Source organism: Salvelinus sp. IW2-2015, unplaced genomic scaffold (genome assembly GCF_002910315.2).
Source record: "Salvelinus sp. IW2-2015 unplaced genomic scaffold, ASM291031v2 Un_scaffold3084, whole genome shotgun sequence".
Lineage (NCBI taxonomy): Eukaryota > Metazoa > Chordata > Actinopteri > Salmoniformes > Salmonidae > Salvelinus > Salvelinus sp. IW2-2015.
In genome coordinates, this window is record NW_019944375.1 from 47,373 (window position 1) to 64,356 (window position 16,984).

Consider the following 16,984-nt stretch of genomic DNA (forward strand, 5'->3'; position numbering starts at 1 on the left):
TGAAATATCCTTTTTATTTATTTTATTTTTATTTTTTATTATTGTCTATATGTCTTTGTTGTCAATGTTTTGGTGTCAAACTGGTTATGAAAAAAGTTAATAGTTGGAAGACTTGAGAATGATGCATAGTTGATTGTTGATTGTTGTTAATGAGGTTATTTCTCTCTTGAACCATGTGGTCATTCCACTACAAACTACTGGACAAAATGGCTTTGTCTTTATGGGGTATTGTGTGTAAATTGATTAGGATTTATTAATCCATTTTAGAATAAGGCTGTAAAAGATCAAAATGTGGAAAAAGTCAAGGGTCTGAATACTTTTCGAATACAGCCCGTTTCCTGTAGTCCACGATCAGCTCTTTTGTCTCGATCAGCTCCAGAACACTCAGGAGGCTGAAGAAATTCGGCTTGTCACCAAAAGCATCACTAACTTTACAGATGCACAATCGAGAGCATCCTGTCGGCTGGTATCACGCCTGGTACGGCAACTGCTCCGCCACAACCGTAGGCCTCCAAGGGTAGTGAGGTCTGCAGAACGCATCACCAGGGGCAAACTACCTGCCTCCAGGGCACCTACACCACCCGATGTCACAGGAAGGCCATAAAGATCATCAAGGACAACAACCACCCAACCATGCCTGTTCACCGAATCATCCAGAAGGCGAGGGTCAGTACAGGTGCATCAAAGCAGGGACGAGAGACTGAAAACAGCTTCTATTCTCAAGCCTCAGACTGTTAAACAGCCACCACTAACTTAGCGGCGCTGCCAACATACTGACGTCAACTCCAGCCACTTTAAAATGGGAATTGTGGAAATTATGTAAAAATGTACCACTAGCACTTTAAGCAATGACAACTACAATGTTTTCATACCTACATTACCATCTCATATGTATATACTGTACTCTATCTATCTACTGCATCTTGCCATCTTTATGCAATACATGTACCCATGCCACTAACTATGCACTTTATGTTTACATACCCTACGTACTCATCTCATACTGTATAACCGTACTCTATACCATCTCTGCATCTCATGCGTTCTGTACCACACTCATTCAATATCTTTATGTACATATCTTTATCCCTTCACACTTGTGTGTGGTGTGTAAGGTAGTAGTGGAATTGTTAGGTTAGATTACTGTTGTTATTACTGCATTGTCGGAACTAGAAGACAAGCATTTTCGCTACACACTCGCATTAAATCTGCTAACCATGTGTATGTGACTATAAAATTTGATTTGATTGATTTGATTTGATTTGGTCTGCTGACCCTGAGGGAGAGAGGCTGATAGGCTTCTCATCGTCGCCGGTTGTTAAGCCTACACGTTGTTTGTCGGAAAACAATGATGGTGCGTCCAGTACAGCAGGGATAAGCACGCACCCCTGAGGGGCGCCCACTGTTGAGGGTCAGTATGGTGGCTGTGTTGTCAGGAAGTCCAGCTCAGTGGAGTCTGGTTCAACAAAAAGTGTAGAAGAGAACTCACCCAGGTTTTCTATGGCGTAGTATCGCTGCTTGCTGTCCACCCTGACCGTCTCAGCGTAGGGACTTCCTACTCCGTAGCCAATGATGTAACCCCGTACTAGGATGTTGGGGTTTAGGGGAGGAGTCCAGCTCATGATGATGCTGTTGGGCAGTGGTCGGACGTGGAGGGAACTCGGCTGGTTCGGGACTTGGCTCTCTGGAAAGACAATAAAAATAAATAAAAAATGACAACATGACTTTATTGTCCAATGATCTGCTTTATCTCAACACCTCCAAGACACAGACAGACAGACAGACAGACAGACAGACAGACAGACCTATCTAGAACCTAGAAGAACCCTTTTGATCCCAGGTAGAACCCTTTTGGTTCCAGGTAGAACCATTTTGGTTCAAGGTAGAATCCTTTTGGTTCCAGGTAGAACCCTTTTGGTTCTAGGTAGAACCCTTTTGTTTCCAGGTAGAACCCTTTTGTTTCCAGGTAGAACACTTTTGGTTCCAGGTAGAACCCTTTTGGTTCCAGGTAGAACCCTTTTGGTTCCAGGTAGAACACTTTTGGTTCCAGGTAGAACACTTTTGGTTCCAGGTAGAACCCTTTTGGTTCCAGGTAGAACCCTTTTGGTTCCAGGTAGAACACTTTTGGTTCCAGGCCTCTCTTCCCTGCTGTTTAGCAGTTTTATTGAAAGGGGGACAAAATAATGTTTATATCTGTTCAGCCTGCATCTAGGCAGCCTATAACACATCCCCGATGGTATCAGCTGGGACTGGATTCAAGTGTCATGCCTATAATCTTCCCTGCTGTCTTGGTCAGTCTCAAGATTTGGGCTTTGATCAAATCAAATTAAAGGTTATTTGTCACGTGCGGCGAATACAACAGGTGTAGGTAGACCTTACAGTGAAATGCTTACTTACAGGCTCTAACCAATAGTTCAAAAAAAATATGCTTATCTATCCATCTAACAACTCTGATCATAATGACTGGCAGCCTGCTAACTCTGAACATAATGACTGGCAGTCTGTTAACTCTGATCATAATGTCTGGCAGCCTGCTAACTCTGAACATAATGACTGGCAGCCTGTTAACTCTGAATATAATGACTGGCAGCCTGCTAACTCTGAACATAATGACTGGCAGCCTGCTAACTCTAACATAATGACTGGCGCCTGCTAACTCTGAACATAATGACTGGCAGCCTGTTAACTCTGAACATAATGACTGGCAGCCTGCTAACTCTGAACATAATGACTGGCAGCCTGCTAAACTCTGAACATAATGACTGGCAGCCTGTTAACTCTGAACATAATGACTGGCAGCCTGCTAACTCTGAACATAATGACTGGAGCTGCTAACTCTGAACATAATGACTGGCAGCCTGTAACTCTGACAATAATGACTGGCAGCCTGTTAACTCTGAACATAATGACTGGCAGCCTGTCTAACTCTGAACATAATGACTGGCAGCTTGTTAACTTGACATAATGACTGGCAGCCTGCTAACTCTGAAACATAATGACTGGCAGCCTGCTAACTCTGAACATAATGACTGGCAGCCTGTTAACTCTGAACATAATGCACTGGCAGTCTGCTAACTCTGAACATAATGACTGGCAGTCTGCTAACTCTGAACATAATGACTGGCAGCCTGTTTAACTCTGAACATAATGACTGGCAGCCTGCTAACTCTGAACATAATGACTGGCAGCCTGCTAACTCTGAACATAATGACTGGCAGCCTGCTAACACTGAACATAATGACTGGCAGCCTGCTAACTCTGAAATAATGACTGGCAGCCGTTAACTCTGAACATAATGACTGGCAGCCTGCTAACTCTGACAATAATGACTGGCAGCCTGTTAACTCTGAACATAATGACTGGCAGCCTGTTAACTCTGAACATAATGACTGGCAGTCTGTAACTCTGACATAATGATGGCAGCTGCTAACTCTGAACATAATGACTGGCAGCTGTTAACTCTGACATAATGACTGGCAGTCCTGCTAACTCAGAACATAATGACTGGCAGCTGCTTAACTCTGATCATAATGACTGGCAGCCTGCTAACTCAGAACATAATGACTGGCAGCCTGCTAACTCTGATCATAATGACTGGCAGCTGCTAACTCTGAACATAATGACTGGCAGTCTGTAACTCTGAACATAATGACTGGCAGCCTACTACTCTGAACATAATGACTGGCAGCCTGCTAACTCTGAACATATGACTGGCAGCCTGCTAACTCTGAACATAATGACTGGCAGCCTGTAACTCTGAACATAATGACTGGCAGCCTGCTAACTCTGAACATAATGACTGGCAGCCTGCTAACTCTGAAATAATCGACTGGCAGCCTGTTAACTCTGAACATAATGACTGGCAGCCTGCTAACCTGAACATAATGACTGGCAGCCTGTTAACTCTGAACATAATGACTGGCAGCCTGTTAACTCTGAACATAATGACTGGCAGCCTGTTACTCTGAACATAATGACTGGCAGCCTGTAACTCTGAACATAATGACTGGCAGCCGTTAACTCTGAACATAATGACTGGCAGCCTGCTAACTCTGAACATAATGACTGGCAGCCTGCTAATCTGAACACAACGACTACAGAACTGGACGTCAACCCAGCACGGCCTCAGAACTACAGAACTGGACGTCAACCCAGCACGGCCTCAGGAACTACAGAACTGGAAGTCAACCCAGCACGGCCTCAGGAACTACAGAACTGGACGTCAACCCAGCACGGCCTCAGGAACTACAGAACTGGAAGTCAACCCAGCACGGCCTCAGGAACTACAGAACTGGAAGTTAACCCAGCAGCGCCTCAGGAACTACAGAACTGGACGTCAACCCAGCATGGCCTCATGAACTACAGAACTGGACGTCAACCCAGCACGGCCTCAGGAACTACAGAACTGGACGTCAACCCAGCACGGCCTCAGGAACTACAGAACTGGACGTCATTCTTAGTGAACGCTGTCTCTTATGCTTATTCTCTCTCCATCTCTCTCTCAATCTCGTTCACTCTCTCTCTCTCCCCACCCTCTCTCTCTCTCCCCACCCTCTCTCTCCTCTCCCCACCCTCTCGCTCCCCTCTCTCACCACTCCTCTCTCTATTTATCTCTCTCTCCCCACCCCTCTCTCTTTGTTTTTCTCTCTCTCTTCTCTCGCCCCCCCCCCTCAGGGAATAGAGAGGAAAGGAAGAGGAGGAGGAGGAGGAGGAGGAGGATCTGCATCCCAAATGGCACCCTATTCCCTATATGGTGCACTACTTTTGACCAGGGCCCATAGGTTGTCATTTGAACGCGCGAGAAAGAGACAGACTGAAGTGTAAATAAAGTGTTTTTGTGTCTTACCGTCAAGGTCATTCTCTGGCGTCTCGGCGGTGAACCACTCGCTGGCTGGGCCCGTGCCGTTAGCTGTCATGGCAGCTACCTGGAAACTGTACTGACTGCCTTTCTCCAGGCCTGAGAAGAGAGAGAGGGGAAACATGAGAGAGATGTTAAACACACACAKACACACAGCGGTGCAGCGTCTGGGTGGTTGAGTGGTAACATCCATCACAGCACACACAAACAAGAGCCTGAATAGTTGTGAGGTTCAACCCCTCCTTTAACAGCCTTTTCTTTTTTTTGTCTCACCACCACAGGTACATCGTCAGGTCAACTGCTTGGCGTTGTCCCTTTATGTCTTTTCATTTGAACCTAACATCTCTAGGCCTCCCGTGTGGCACAGCGGTCTAAGGCACTGCATTGCGTCACTACAGACCTTGGTTCATTCCCAAGCTGTGTCACAACCGCCCGTGATCGGGAGCCTTATAGGGCGGAGCACAATTGGCCCAGCGTCGTCCGGGTTATTGCTTGGCCGTCATTGTAAATAAGAATTTGTTCTTAACTGACTTGCCTAGTTAAATTAAAGGTTTACATTTTTAATTCAGCTATCTGGTAGCTATAGCATTCAGTAGTTATAACATTKAATCTCCCATAAGCCACCAAAACATCTCTGTGCTCATTGTTAGTGGCAGCATGTCTTTCAAAAGCTGAATATTCTTTACTGAATTACAGACGGATTCAGAGGTGAGTTTGGGACGTCATCCCTATTCTCTTCAGATGATTATAAAATCCCCATTTATCTTCTACTTGGAGACAAAACAGGTCTTATTATTGCCGACAGACAGACAGACAGACAGCCAGCCCTGACAAGCCCAGGAGGAGAGTGTTATGGTTTGCATCCRAAATGGAAACCCTATTRGTTATTATAGTGCACTAATTGTGACCTGAGCCCTGGTCTAAAGTAGTGAACTAGATCAGGAATCAGCTGACATTTGGGACACACACCCAAGGATTAGAACAGCACACAAGCTGGCCTAGTGTTGGAATATGACTACTTACCTCGAGGACCGGAGACCCATCTGAGATATTCATCATCAAACTAATGAAAAGGAATATCATTTTCATCCAAACTCAGCATTGCAATTTAAAAATAATACACTATGCCTGTAATAATAAACAGCGCGCTATCTCTGTTGTGGTGACCACCCCCCCCCCTCCTTTAACAACTGCTGAGGCCAAGAGTTATCCCCTGTCTACTGTTGTGGTGAGACCAGCCGCCCACCCGCCACCCCCTGTAACCACCGCTCGAGGCCAAGAATATTCCCCCTACTGTCTCTGTTGTGTGAACCCCCCCCCCTTTAACACTGCTCGAGGCCAGATATTTCCCCTGTCCTCTGTTGTGGTGTTGTGGTGAACCCCCCCACCAACGCCCCCCCCCCCACTTTAACACCGCTGAGGCCAATACGACCGCTGTCTCTGTCTGTGTGTCTGTGGAGAAACCCCCCCCCCCCCCATTTAACACACCGCTGAGCCAGCATAGCCCCTGTCTCTGGTGTGGTGTTGTGGAGACCCCCCCCATCCCCTTTAACACCGGCTGATGGGCCAGATATCCCCCTGTCTCTGTCTGTGTTTGTGAAACCACCCCCCCCCCCTTTAACACCGCTGAGGGCCAGAAGTATTCCCCTGTCTCTGCTGTGTGGTGTTGTGGAACCCCCCCTCCCCTTTAACACGCCGCTGAGGCCAGATATCCCCTGTCTCTGTTGTGGTGTATGTGTTGTGGAACCACCCCCCACCTTTAACACCGCTGAGGCCAGATAATCCCTGTCTCTGTGTGGTGTTGTGGAGAACCCCCCCTCCCTTTAACACCGACTGAGGCCAGATATCCCCTGTCTCTGTTGTGGTGTTGTGTGAGACCCACCCCACCCCCCTTTAACACCGCTGAGGCCAAGTATAGCCCCTGTCTCTGTTGTGTGACTGACTGGATGCGTTGACCCCCCCAAGCCCCCGGCGAAGCCTCTTTCGAACGACCCCCGGCTGAGGCCAGGCTAGTTCCCGTGTCCTCTGCCTCGGAACTTCGGAAGATTTAACAACATGTTATGTCTCTTGGTTTCTTTCAATTAGAGTCTCCCATTAAGATGAGAACGAGTCGTTGAGTGTGGGAGGAGCCGGTAATGATAAAAAGACGTCAATTCCAAATCAGGGGGGAGTCATGTATGCACCTTACTTTGGGAAGACGCCATGAGAAGCCCTAATGGGAAGCCCATATCCCTTAAGTAGGGTAGTTATATTGCACATACTCTTTATAGACACGGAACCCAAATAGTGGAACTGCTTCTGATATACCCTATAATGTGCAACGGATCTTCAGTCCACTGCGACGCCACGCGTTATTTTATGGAAAAAGTCTGGCAAGGCGAGTAGCTTACTTGTGATGACGAGTGTTATTCAGGAAATCTGAGAGTATTACGAATCGGAGGCACACTCAGCGTACAATTTCCTCGAAATGAGCCAATCGTTGTGTAGGATAGAGTGTTCCCAATCGAATTCAAAGCAAGACACAAATAGACCGTAAGCCCCTATGACCCCAATAACACGCGTTATTTTCATTAATATCACACCTAATGTATTGGAATACTTGGTTAAATTGATCACACTTCTAAAAACTCAAAGGTTAAGAAGTCAAGAGGAGGTTACTAAATGTGGGCCCACAAATAGATGGTGTTCCCAAGCAAACCTACGAAAATAGAGACAGTATATAGAAAATGCAACACAACATCGCCAGTATGACACCACCACTCATCTCCTCCCTAATAGGTAGGTCTAAATACTATAAAGTAGAAACAAGTGAAAAACGCATTTCCGTCTGAATGGCCTCTCAAACCCGATCTAAGCAAACCCCCAACAATGAATTGAGGTGGTTAGAATGTGCACGCCACTGAAAGGACGCTTGCCCATGAAATGATGGGGGGTGGAGACCAGGCAGGTAACGCACTGATTCGTTCATTCTGAACAGAACAAGCAGGTTGGCACGATTACCCACCTTGCCCGCTACAAAGGAGGGTAGAGCTGTGTGAGGATGAGATCTGGCTTAGATGGTGACGATTGGTAATGCAACTAATGCTACTTAGACGGTAAAATTTGGTTCCACGTGAATTAATTTAAGAGCAAACAGTATTGACAATTGTCCACAGACATGGGATTACATCCTCCATACTATTGTAGTGTACGTTCTTTAGGTACTGTTACTGACCATTATCGGAATTCAGTTAACCACTTAAAACCTGAGGGATCAAATAAACGATTTTTCCGGAGGGTTGCACTGCAACCTCTATTTCATACCGTCTTCAGAGCGAAAGTTTTAATAATTTTTTTTAGTAATCATTTATTTTTGCGTGTGATGCGACCGTTTTCGGGCATGCTGTCATGGTACGGCGTTGTAATTACCACATTACAGGTCTTTTGGGTACAAATGGGATGAATCATATAATGGTTGCCGGGTTAAGTAGGGCCGATGTTTCAGACGATGCAAATGGCGGATCCAGAGGTGTGCATGACAACTGAGGCTGAGAAAGACAGATTGTATTTATTATTGTTACTTGTCAGTCTCGGCTACCCCGGTACCAGTCCACAGGCAGTTATAGGATTGTTTGATAAATCACTTTTTTCTGAATGCGCACCCAAGAGTATCAATTAATAAATTGTCGTTCACCCGAGTGTGATGCGAAATTACGTCATTAATCACGAATGGAGCTGAATCCCACTACCAGGGCCAGCACAAATAATTTGGATAACGAGTGAATGGACGCCCAACGAGTGATAGCACTCAGCTCTTAGAGATGCAGTAGTAATTGACACCAAACGCAGAGACTCCGCCCAAAACAGTGTAACAATGCTACGCGTCGTGCGGCAAAAGTCGTGCCAGAAGTGCTAACCGAGAAATACTTTGCCCCAACATAAGCTTGAGTGTATTAGCATTGTAAGGATATTGGGAGATTCAGTGGAAGGTACAATTTTGGCTCAAATAGGTAGAAATGTTCTCAGAATTCAAAACGGAGCATGTGATTTCATGCTGTTTACGTGGACAAATATATGGTCTCATTAGGCCTGAGAATCCAAACATGTATTTGTTGAAGTTCTAGCTTTCAAACACAACCAAATATGTGGAGATGAAGCGGTCATATAAGGGAAACTAAACTCACCTTTTCCGGCCTGGGAAACGGCCCCGCGAATGTACCAAAAAATCAAATCACCCTACCCGTAACATGAGAAATCAGCAGACAAGATCTCACCTAGTAAACAAGATTTCAGGGACGAAACATCGACCTTGTCCCCATAACCCCAAAGGGGATCAGAGAGGACTCGAATTCCGGATAGTAGTCAGAAGAACAAGAATGAATACACGGTGAAGAGGCTCACCTGTTGAAGCTGGAGGCAACCCTAAGTGCCATCAGGAGAACGGTCACCTCGTGATGACAAGATCAGGAGATCGTCACTTTGTGAACGAAGAAAAACGGCAATCGAGGAGACTCATCCCTGGTGAAGAGTCAGTGGGTATCCAGAAAGTATCTCACTTAGTGACACCAAAGGTACAGACGTCTCGGACCTGTAAGAACAAGACCCGGATAACGAGAAGTTGTTAGGTTCGATGGCCTCCGTTGGCTCCACTGCTGCTCGATACGGAGAACCCGTCAATTCACGCAACCGGCAGACGGGCAGGAGGAGCGAGAGCACGTACGTGGGCCCGTTTGCGTACGCCCCCAGTCCGGAATGCCATAACTCAAGTTCTGAGCTGGTTGGGGGAGAGGAAGGACTGACAGCTGCAGTCATTGACTAAGCTCTGAACAGTACAAGGGGGAAGGGAGAGAGCAACAACAACCTCATTGAATTGACCGAGACCATATAACATACAGTGGAGAGTTTCCCTAGATGGCGAATTAAGCCACCTGAACCGATGACGTGGTTGTTTTAAACCGGGTGTAGGACGCAACAGCGCAGACCAGAGATAGACTCTGCCACGCGGGATGACTGCACCGAAGCCGCAGTTTCACACCCCCAATTTCACACAGAGTTGTGCGTACAAACCCCACGGGCGAAGATTAGAAAGGCAGACCACCACTATTCGCTCATTATACCCTTGAGTTCTTGCACAATCCGCCCCGTCTTGAATGCCCTCAAAAGAGGGGGATTACGGCAAATGTGCTCGGGGACAAGCAAATCTACAAGGAGTGTCGAAGCGTTCCGACATAAAGGCCAGAAAGGGATGAACGCCCTGCCCATGCTCAGATGGCGTCGCAGAGCCAATCGCCAAGACACTTCGCCACATTTTGTGTCGACATCTCTCGCGCTGAGATCTCTTGCGTCTTGGGGGCGGGTGTGGTGACCAAGTTGGGCTTGATACACGGACGGGAAACGTGTAATTGTAGGAAAAACCCGCGAGAGGCAGCAGGTTGGCAGTCTTCTTGACCACCAACACTGGCCCCCGGTTGATACTAGCATCCCTACGTGTACTCTCCATGCTCCGTTTCAAACACAAAAGCAAGCGTGTAGAAAAACAGGAATATGCAGCGTGTGCGAGACATGCTGCTGCCACTTCGCCCTTTCACCCTGTACAGTACTGAGTATGAAGCGCCACCATGGAGCATTCTCGACCCAGAGTGACCAGTCAATAAGGATTGTAACCAATTTGTCACCATGGAAATGCCCGTCTAACTAGGTCGATGATAAGGCAGCAGCGGTGCTCTACCTTCCAAACTCGTAATTGTGCGCGATACCGCAGATCGAGAGTGTATAAACCCACCGGATTTAAGCCAGAATAGTACAGTGCACTTTCCTGGAGGAAAGTACTCAAACCTCATGAACTTTTCCACATTGTGTTACGTTACATCCTTATTCTAAATGTATTTCAATTGTTCCCCTCCCCAGTCAATCTATACACAATAGGCCCATAATGGAGACACCGGAAGGTAAAGGGACAAAGACCCAGGGCTTGTTTTAGAGGCATTTCTAGCAAAATGGTCCAAAATTAAGAAATTAAACAAACTGCGGCGTGAAGGAGATATCTCAGCATAGAACAAACAAAGGGATACTTTCATGTACGGAATCGACCGTGTGGCCCATGGCTCATAAGTCAAAGGGTATGGGTCTTTTGTGGAAGCGACCTGTTGGCAGGGCGGAGCGGATTACAGCTTTATGGGGAGTCCGCTAAGTCGCCTGAAGCGCCAGAGAAGCTCTGAGCGCGTACGCATGGAGGGGGTTGGCACACCTGTATTTGGAAGATTTCTCAGACATTCGCACTTTCTCTTGGCAGGATTCCTGCTGCCAAGAAGCCTCGCCTCCTGCAACCGAGTGCTCGGATCGCCCCGGTGAAACCCAGCCGTTGCTTTACAGCCTCCATTTCTCAAAGGATCTCATCCGAGGAGGGCATAGTATCTGACCAAATCAGGGTTCTAAGAGTGGTTGCTGGCTCTGGCAAAGCGCGGTGGGGGCCTGACTTTCACAGAAAAGGATTTGGCATGTCAGGCGCCCAAAGCTTGCTCCGTCCACAGATTGCTACTACTGGGGCGCCGTGGTGGCTCTTCTAGGCTGATGGTGCTTATGTGGTCGTTTACTACTGCTCGGAAGAGTGAAGCTCCGCCCCAATGTCCTAGGAAGTCGTGCCTGGGACCTTATTATAGACAGGCGGGTGAGACAGGTTTTCATCAAGGATCTCTTTGTACTTTGCTCCTGTTACAGTGGCTGTCTCCCCTTTTGATCCCCTGAGCCATAGCAGTTGGTCACAGGACCGGTGACCCAGAACAAAAGCCAAGTGAGGATTAAACCTCGGCAACAAGAGAGAGATGCCCTGCTCACGCACTCAATGGTGCTTCTCCGTAGGGAATAGAGGATGCGCGCTTATAGTTACCTCTCGCTAGATATAGTGACAGTCTTGGCCGCATTGAATGGTGGAAAAACAGAGCAGTTCAACTATTGGCCGAAAGGTTAAGCACTCTAGAACTGTCCAGGAGGGAACGGATTGATTCTTCATGGTCCTTGAGATCCGGTTTGGTGCTTTTGGAAAACTCCAAGTGGCTGTCATGTGCCTTTTACTGAGGAGTGGCTTCGTCTGGCCACTCTCATAAAGGTCTGATTGGTGGTGTGCTGCAGAGATGGTTTTCCTTCTGGAAGGTTCTCCCATCTCACAGAGGAACTCTGGAGCTCTGTCAGAGTGACCATCGGTTCTTGGTCACCTCCCTGACCAAGGCCCTTCTCCCTCGATTGCTCAAGTTTGGCCGTGCGGCCAGCTCTAGGAAGTCTTGATGGTTTTAAACGTCTCCATTTAAGAATGATGAGAGCCACTGTGTTCTTTTGTGACCTAGACATGTTTTGTTACCCTTCCCCAGATCTGTGCCTCGACACAATCCTGTCTCGGAGCTCTACAAGACAATTCCTTGACCTCATGGCGTGCTTTTTGCTTCTGAATGCAATGTCAACTGTGGGACCTTATATAGACAGTGTGTGCCTTTCCAAATCATGTCCAATCAATTGAATTTACCACAGGTGGCTCCAATCAATTTGTACAAACATCCCCAATGGATGATCCAAGTTGGAAACAGGATGCACTGAGCTCAATTCAATCCTCATAATACGAGACGGGAAGGAGAGCTAATAAGGTAAAGTGGCAGGGGTATGAAGTCGAGCACTTATGACTGTTACTATTCTCCTATCTTACCTCATGCACATTATCGGATATGTACTCCCTGTATATGCTCCACATTGAGCTGAGTACTCCTTGTTGTATATAGTCCCATGATCAGGTACTCCTTGATATAGCCTCACATTTGATCTGGGACTGGTCTCCTTTATAGTCCACATTGATCTGGTACTCCCTGTATTATAGCTCCAATTATTGGTATGGGTATCCTGTATTATGCTCCACATATGATCTAAAAGTACTCAAGATATAGTCACATTAATGATGTTATAGTTCCTTAATATAGCCACATTGATCTTAGTAAACTGTTTTAGCTCCACATGATTGGGTACTCCTGTTATAGCTCCACATTATTCTACTGTACTTCCTGATATAGCTCCAAGGGTATTTGTACTTCCGTGTTATATAGCCTCCACATTGATCTGGTACTTCCTGTATATAGCTACACATTGATCTGGTAGTCCCTGTATATAGCTACACATTGATCTGGTTCTGTCGTTCTGCACCTTGGCAAGGCAGTTAACCCCGTGGCACCGATGACATGGATGTCAATTAAGGCAGCCACCCCCCCCCACAACCTCTCTGATTCAGAAGGATTGGGATAAAAGCGGAAGACACTTTTCAGTTGAATACATTCAGTTGTACAACTAACTAGATATCCCCCCTTTCCTTTACCATTTTATTATTTATATTTTTTAACCCTGCATTGTTGGGAAAGGCTCGTAAYAGCAATKATTTCAAGCTAAAGTCGATAACCAGTTGTATTCAGCGAATGTGACAAATACAATTTGATTCGATTTTGAAAWACATTGCCTGGTTAGACGCATCCCAGCTCCTGTTGCGTCATGCTGAGGGCAGACTCATGATTTGGTGTAAGCAGCGTGAGTCCATGGCCCCCCATCCTGCCTGGTGTCAACAGTACAGACTGGTGGCGGTGGTGTAATGGTGTGGAGAATGTTTTCCTGGCACAAGTTAAGTCCCTTGATACTAATTGATACAATGTTTCCATGCCCCGAACTATTCTGGAGGCAAAGGGGAGGTTACTAGATGGGTGTACCTAATAAAGTAGTGAGTGCAGACACGTTTATACCGGTCCCCCGTGGGYATCGAACCCACAACCCTGGTGTTGCTAGCACCATGCTCTACCAACTGAACTACACGGGACGCAAAACCCAAAACAAGTTACACGTATTGCGCAACAGACTACAAAACAATTACATTTTGATTATCTCTTAGAACAGCTCGGGAAGTTGCCAAAATACTATTAAGGATTACAGTATCTCCATAACGGTAGTTAAGGTGCCCGCTTGTGCGTAATTATGTTTAATACCCAGACTTCTTCTACACTAAATAAACACTGAGTGGACAAAACATTAAGAACACCTGCTCTCTCCATGACACAGACTGACCAGGTGAATCCAGGTGAAAGCTATGATCCCTTATTGATGTCACTTGTTAAATCCACTTCAAATCAGTATTTTGTAAACTGACACTTTGACATTATGTAAATCTATCTGTAGCATATTATGAAAGGGTTTTAATGTATAAGGGCATGTGAATGTCCTAGTTAAAAATAATAAGTAACTACCGGTAATTAAATTGAACATTTAAAACGAATCATATATATATATCTATATATATATATAGAGAGAGATTTGTTTTAAATGTTCAATTTAAAATATATATATATATGTATACACAAATTGTCATGGATACGATATCTCTGTATCTAATTGTGCAGAATGATGTCATTTAATTTGGCTTGTTGAGACAGGACGATGAACACATTGATTCAACATCCCCACAACGTCAACGGTCTGTTTTCATTTCAATAATGGACCAACATCTCCTGTCTCTCGTTTAAAGGTTATTAAAGGTTACAAACGGAAATAGAAGAGAGAATAAAAAAGAGACATGTGATCTGTAGACAATACAACTCTTCGAATCCCTCCAGTTCTGTCATCATGTCATGGGTTCTACTTCGTGCCACAGACACCTACAGTACTGTACGCTCTGATTAGTAAAAAACCTTTCTGAAACCCAGGAGCAGTCGGTTGTGGGGGCATCCRAAYTSGCACCCTATTCCCTACATAGTGCACTACTTCTGACCGGGGCCCATTAGGGAATAGGGTTCCATTTGGGACACAWTCATTACCTAGTAGACCGTGGTGCCCGTGAGACTGTGAAGGAATGCTATCGTATGTTTAACGACTGTCACATTGACTCCAACATGTCATCGCTGTGTTAACGTGGCCAGTGTGTGCGTTCACACACGATCCGCGCCCACGGCGACACGCACACGCACGACCAGCACCACCACCGCAATCGCAGGCACGCGGCGCAGCACGCACGAACGCACACGCACACGCCACACGCCACACCGCCACCACCGCACCACACACACACAGCACACCCACAAACACACACGGCGACACGGGCAACCATACACGCGACCACGACGACGCACGCCACACAACGACACACACACAGGCAGCACAACAGCAGCAGCACACGCCCACACGCAACGCGCGAGCACACACGCAGCACACAACACACACACACACACACACACACACACACACACACACACACACACACACATCACACACCAACACAACACACACACCACACACAACACATGGCCAAGTGTGCCATCTGCAGAGGAGAGGAGGCTGTTAACATGCAAATAAAACCAATTAGAATTCACACCACACAGCTGCAATGCCGTCCAGTCCAGTCTGATCCAGTCTGATCTACGTGCTGCTGCCTGGATCATACATCCCCAAATGGCCACCCTATGACCTAGGAAGTGACTTACTTTTTGACAGAGCTCTATGGGAACTTATTGGCCCTGGTCAAAAGTAGTGCACTAAATAGGTAATTGGTTGCAATTTGGGGTAGCCTTCTCCCACCAGCACCGAGATTCATTTCCTGTCTGCCTGAAGCAGGTGGAGCAGCACTGAGCTGTGTTTTTCTGGGATAGTTTAGTCAAGGTCTGGGCATCTAACAATCTTTTTTTTTTTTTTTTTTTTTCTCTCTGTCGGCTCGATTCTCTCCCCGACGGCTTGTAGCGGGGTATGGCAGGAGAAGAGTAGGGAGGGAGGAACATTGGGAGACAGGTTGCAAGGAATGAAGCAAGAGACATATAAAGAAAGAGCGTATCAGAAACTTTATGCATGTAGAACCCCATCCCATAAACTTCCCATCCTCTAGATTTTTGCGCCTGGCCTACCAGGCTAGTATACTTACATTTCTACTAGCCCGGGTACAATTCAGACCCATGCGATGTTTGAAAAGAAACATTTTCACTGGTTTGCCAGGCTGTCCCTGATACATTTTTCTACTAGCCCAGTCGCGAATAGTACTAGACTCTGGCTAGCGGGACGAACTTAATTTCCTCCCTGCCATCCCATCCATGTTTTCTTCATCTTATACAGATATACAGACAGGCACGACAGGAAACCCCTGAGGCCGCCCACATCCTCTCTCAGATCAAGTTGAGCGTGTTCAATATTCATCTTGTGTAACCCTCATGGATATAGAGGAATCTATTAACATTTACAGCCACCTGTTCCCTCGTTCAGACCATGATCTTAATTGATTACAACAGGCTTGATTGCTTAGGAGTGGAGTGGTGATGTCGGCTCGTCTGCTCTCTGCTCTCTCTCTCTCTCTCTCTCTCTCTCTCTCTCTCTCTCTCTCTCTCTTCTCGTCTCTCGTCTCTCTCTCTCTGTCTGTGCTCCCAGCTCTGGAAGCCCCTGGAGGTTGGAATGGTGGCATGGTGGTGATTAAGAGAATGGCAAACACACACACAACCACAACACACACAACACAACACACACACACACACACACACACACACACACACACACACACACACACCACACACACACACACACACACACACACACACACACACACAACACACACACACACACAACCACACCACTGATTAATGACAAGCAGTCATCGCTTTACTGCCTAATTGGCTCCACCCAAGGAACAGCACAGCGGGAAATCTGCCCGGGGAACAAGGGAGGACGGAGAGACAGTAGCAGGGGCCAACAGTAAGTCATTGAGATTCACCCCGGGCTCAGTTGAATTAATAGTAATTTATAGGCGAGTGGCACGTATCTAGATATATGAATGGTATACCTCCAATGGGTATGGAGCACACGATCTGATACGTATGAAGCGGTAAAATGGGTCGCGGCGGCGGATAGCCTGCGATAACCGGAGAGAATGTGGCGTAGTCGGCTCCTCTACTGAACGTGTATTTGGGTTACGTGTTTGTGTGTTGTCTGCACACTATGACAGACGTCGAGGTGCAGTCTTCAGTTTTCATCTCGTGCCAGAGTCGGTGCTCAACTGGAAAGCCTTTTTAGCGCAGCAGATATTTCCTTCCGCTGCACCAAACAACAACAGATGACCTACGGGTGTGAAGGGGTCATCTTTAGGGAGTCTCTCTGCGT

The 16,984-nt window shown here is 46.6% G+C and overlaps 1 protein-coding gene across 1 annotated transcript in view; it reads right to left on the reverse strand.

Annotated features, from left to right (window-relative positions):
• Nucleotides 1-4,961, reverse strand: part of LOC112075318 (netrin receptor DCC-like) — a gene marked incomplete at its 3' end in the record, with an annotated part of 50,467 nt that extends 45,506 nt beyond the window's left edge. Inside the window, exons 1-2 of the mRNA XM_024142333.1 lie at nt 4,847-4,961; nt 1,490-1,684 (exon numbers count right to left, since the gene is read on the reverse strand). Coding sequence (XP_023998101.1) covers nt 1,490-1,684; nt 4,847-4,916 — 265 coding nt within the window. The remainder of the gene's footprint in view (nt 1-1,489; nt 1,685-4,846) is intronic.
• Between the last annotated feature and the right edge of the window lie 12,023 nt (nt 4,962-16,984).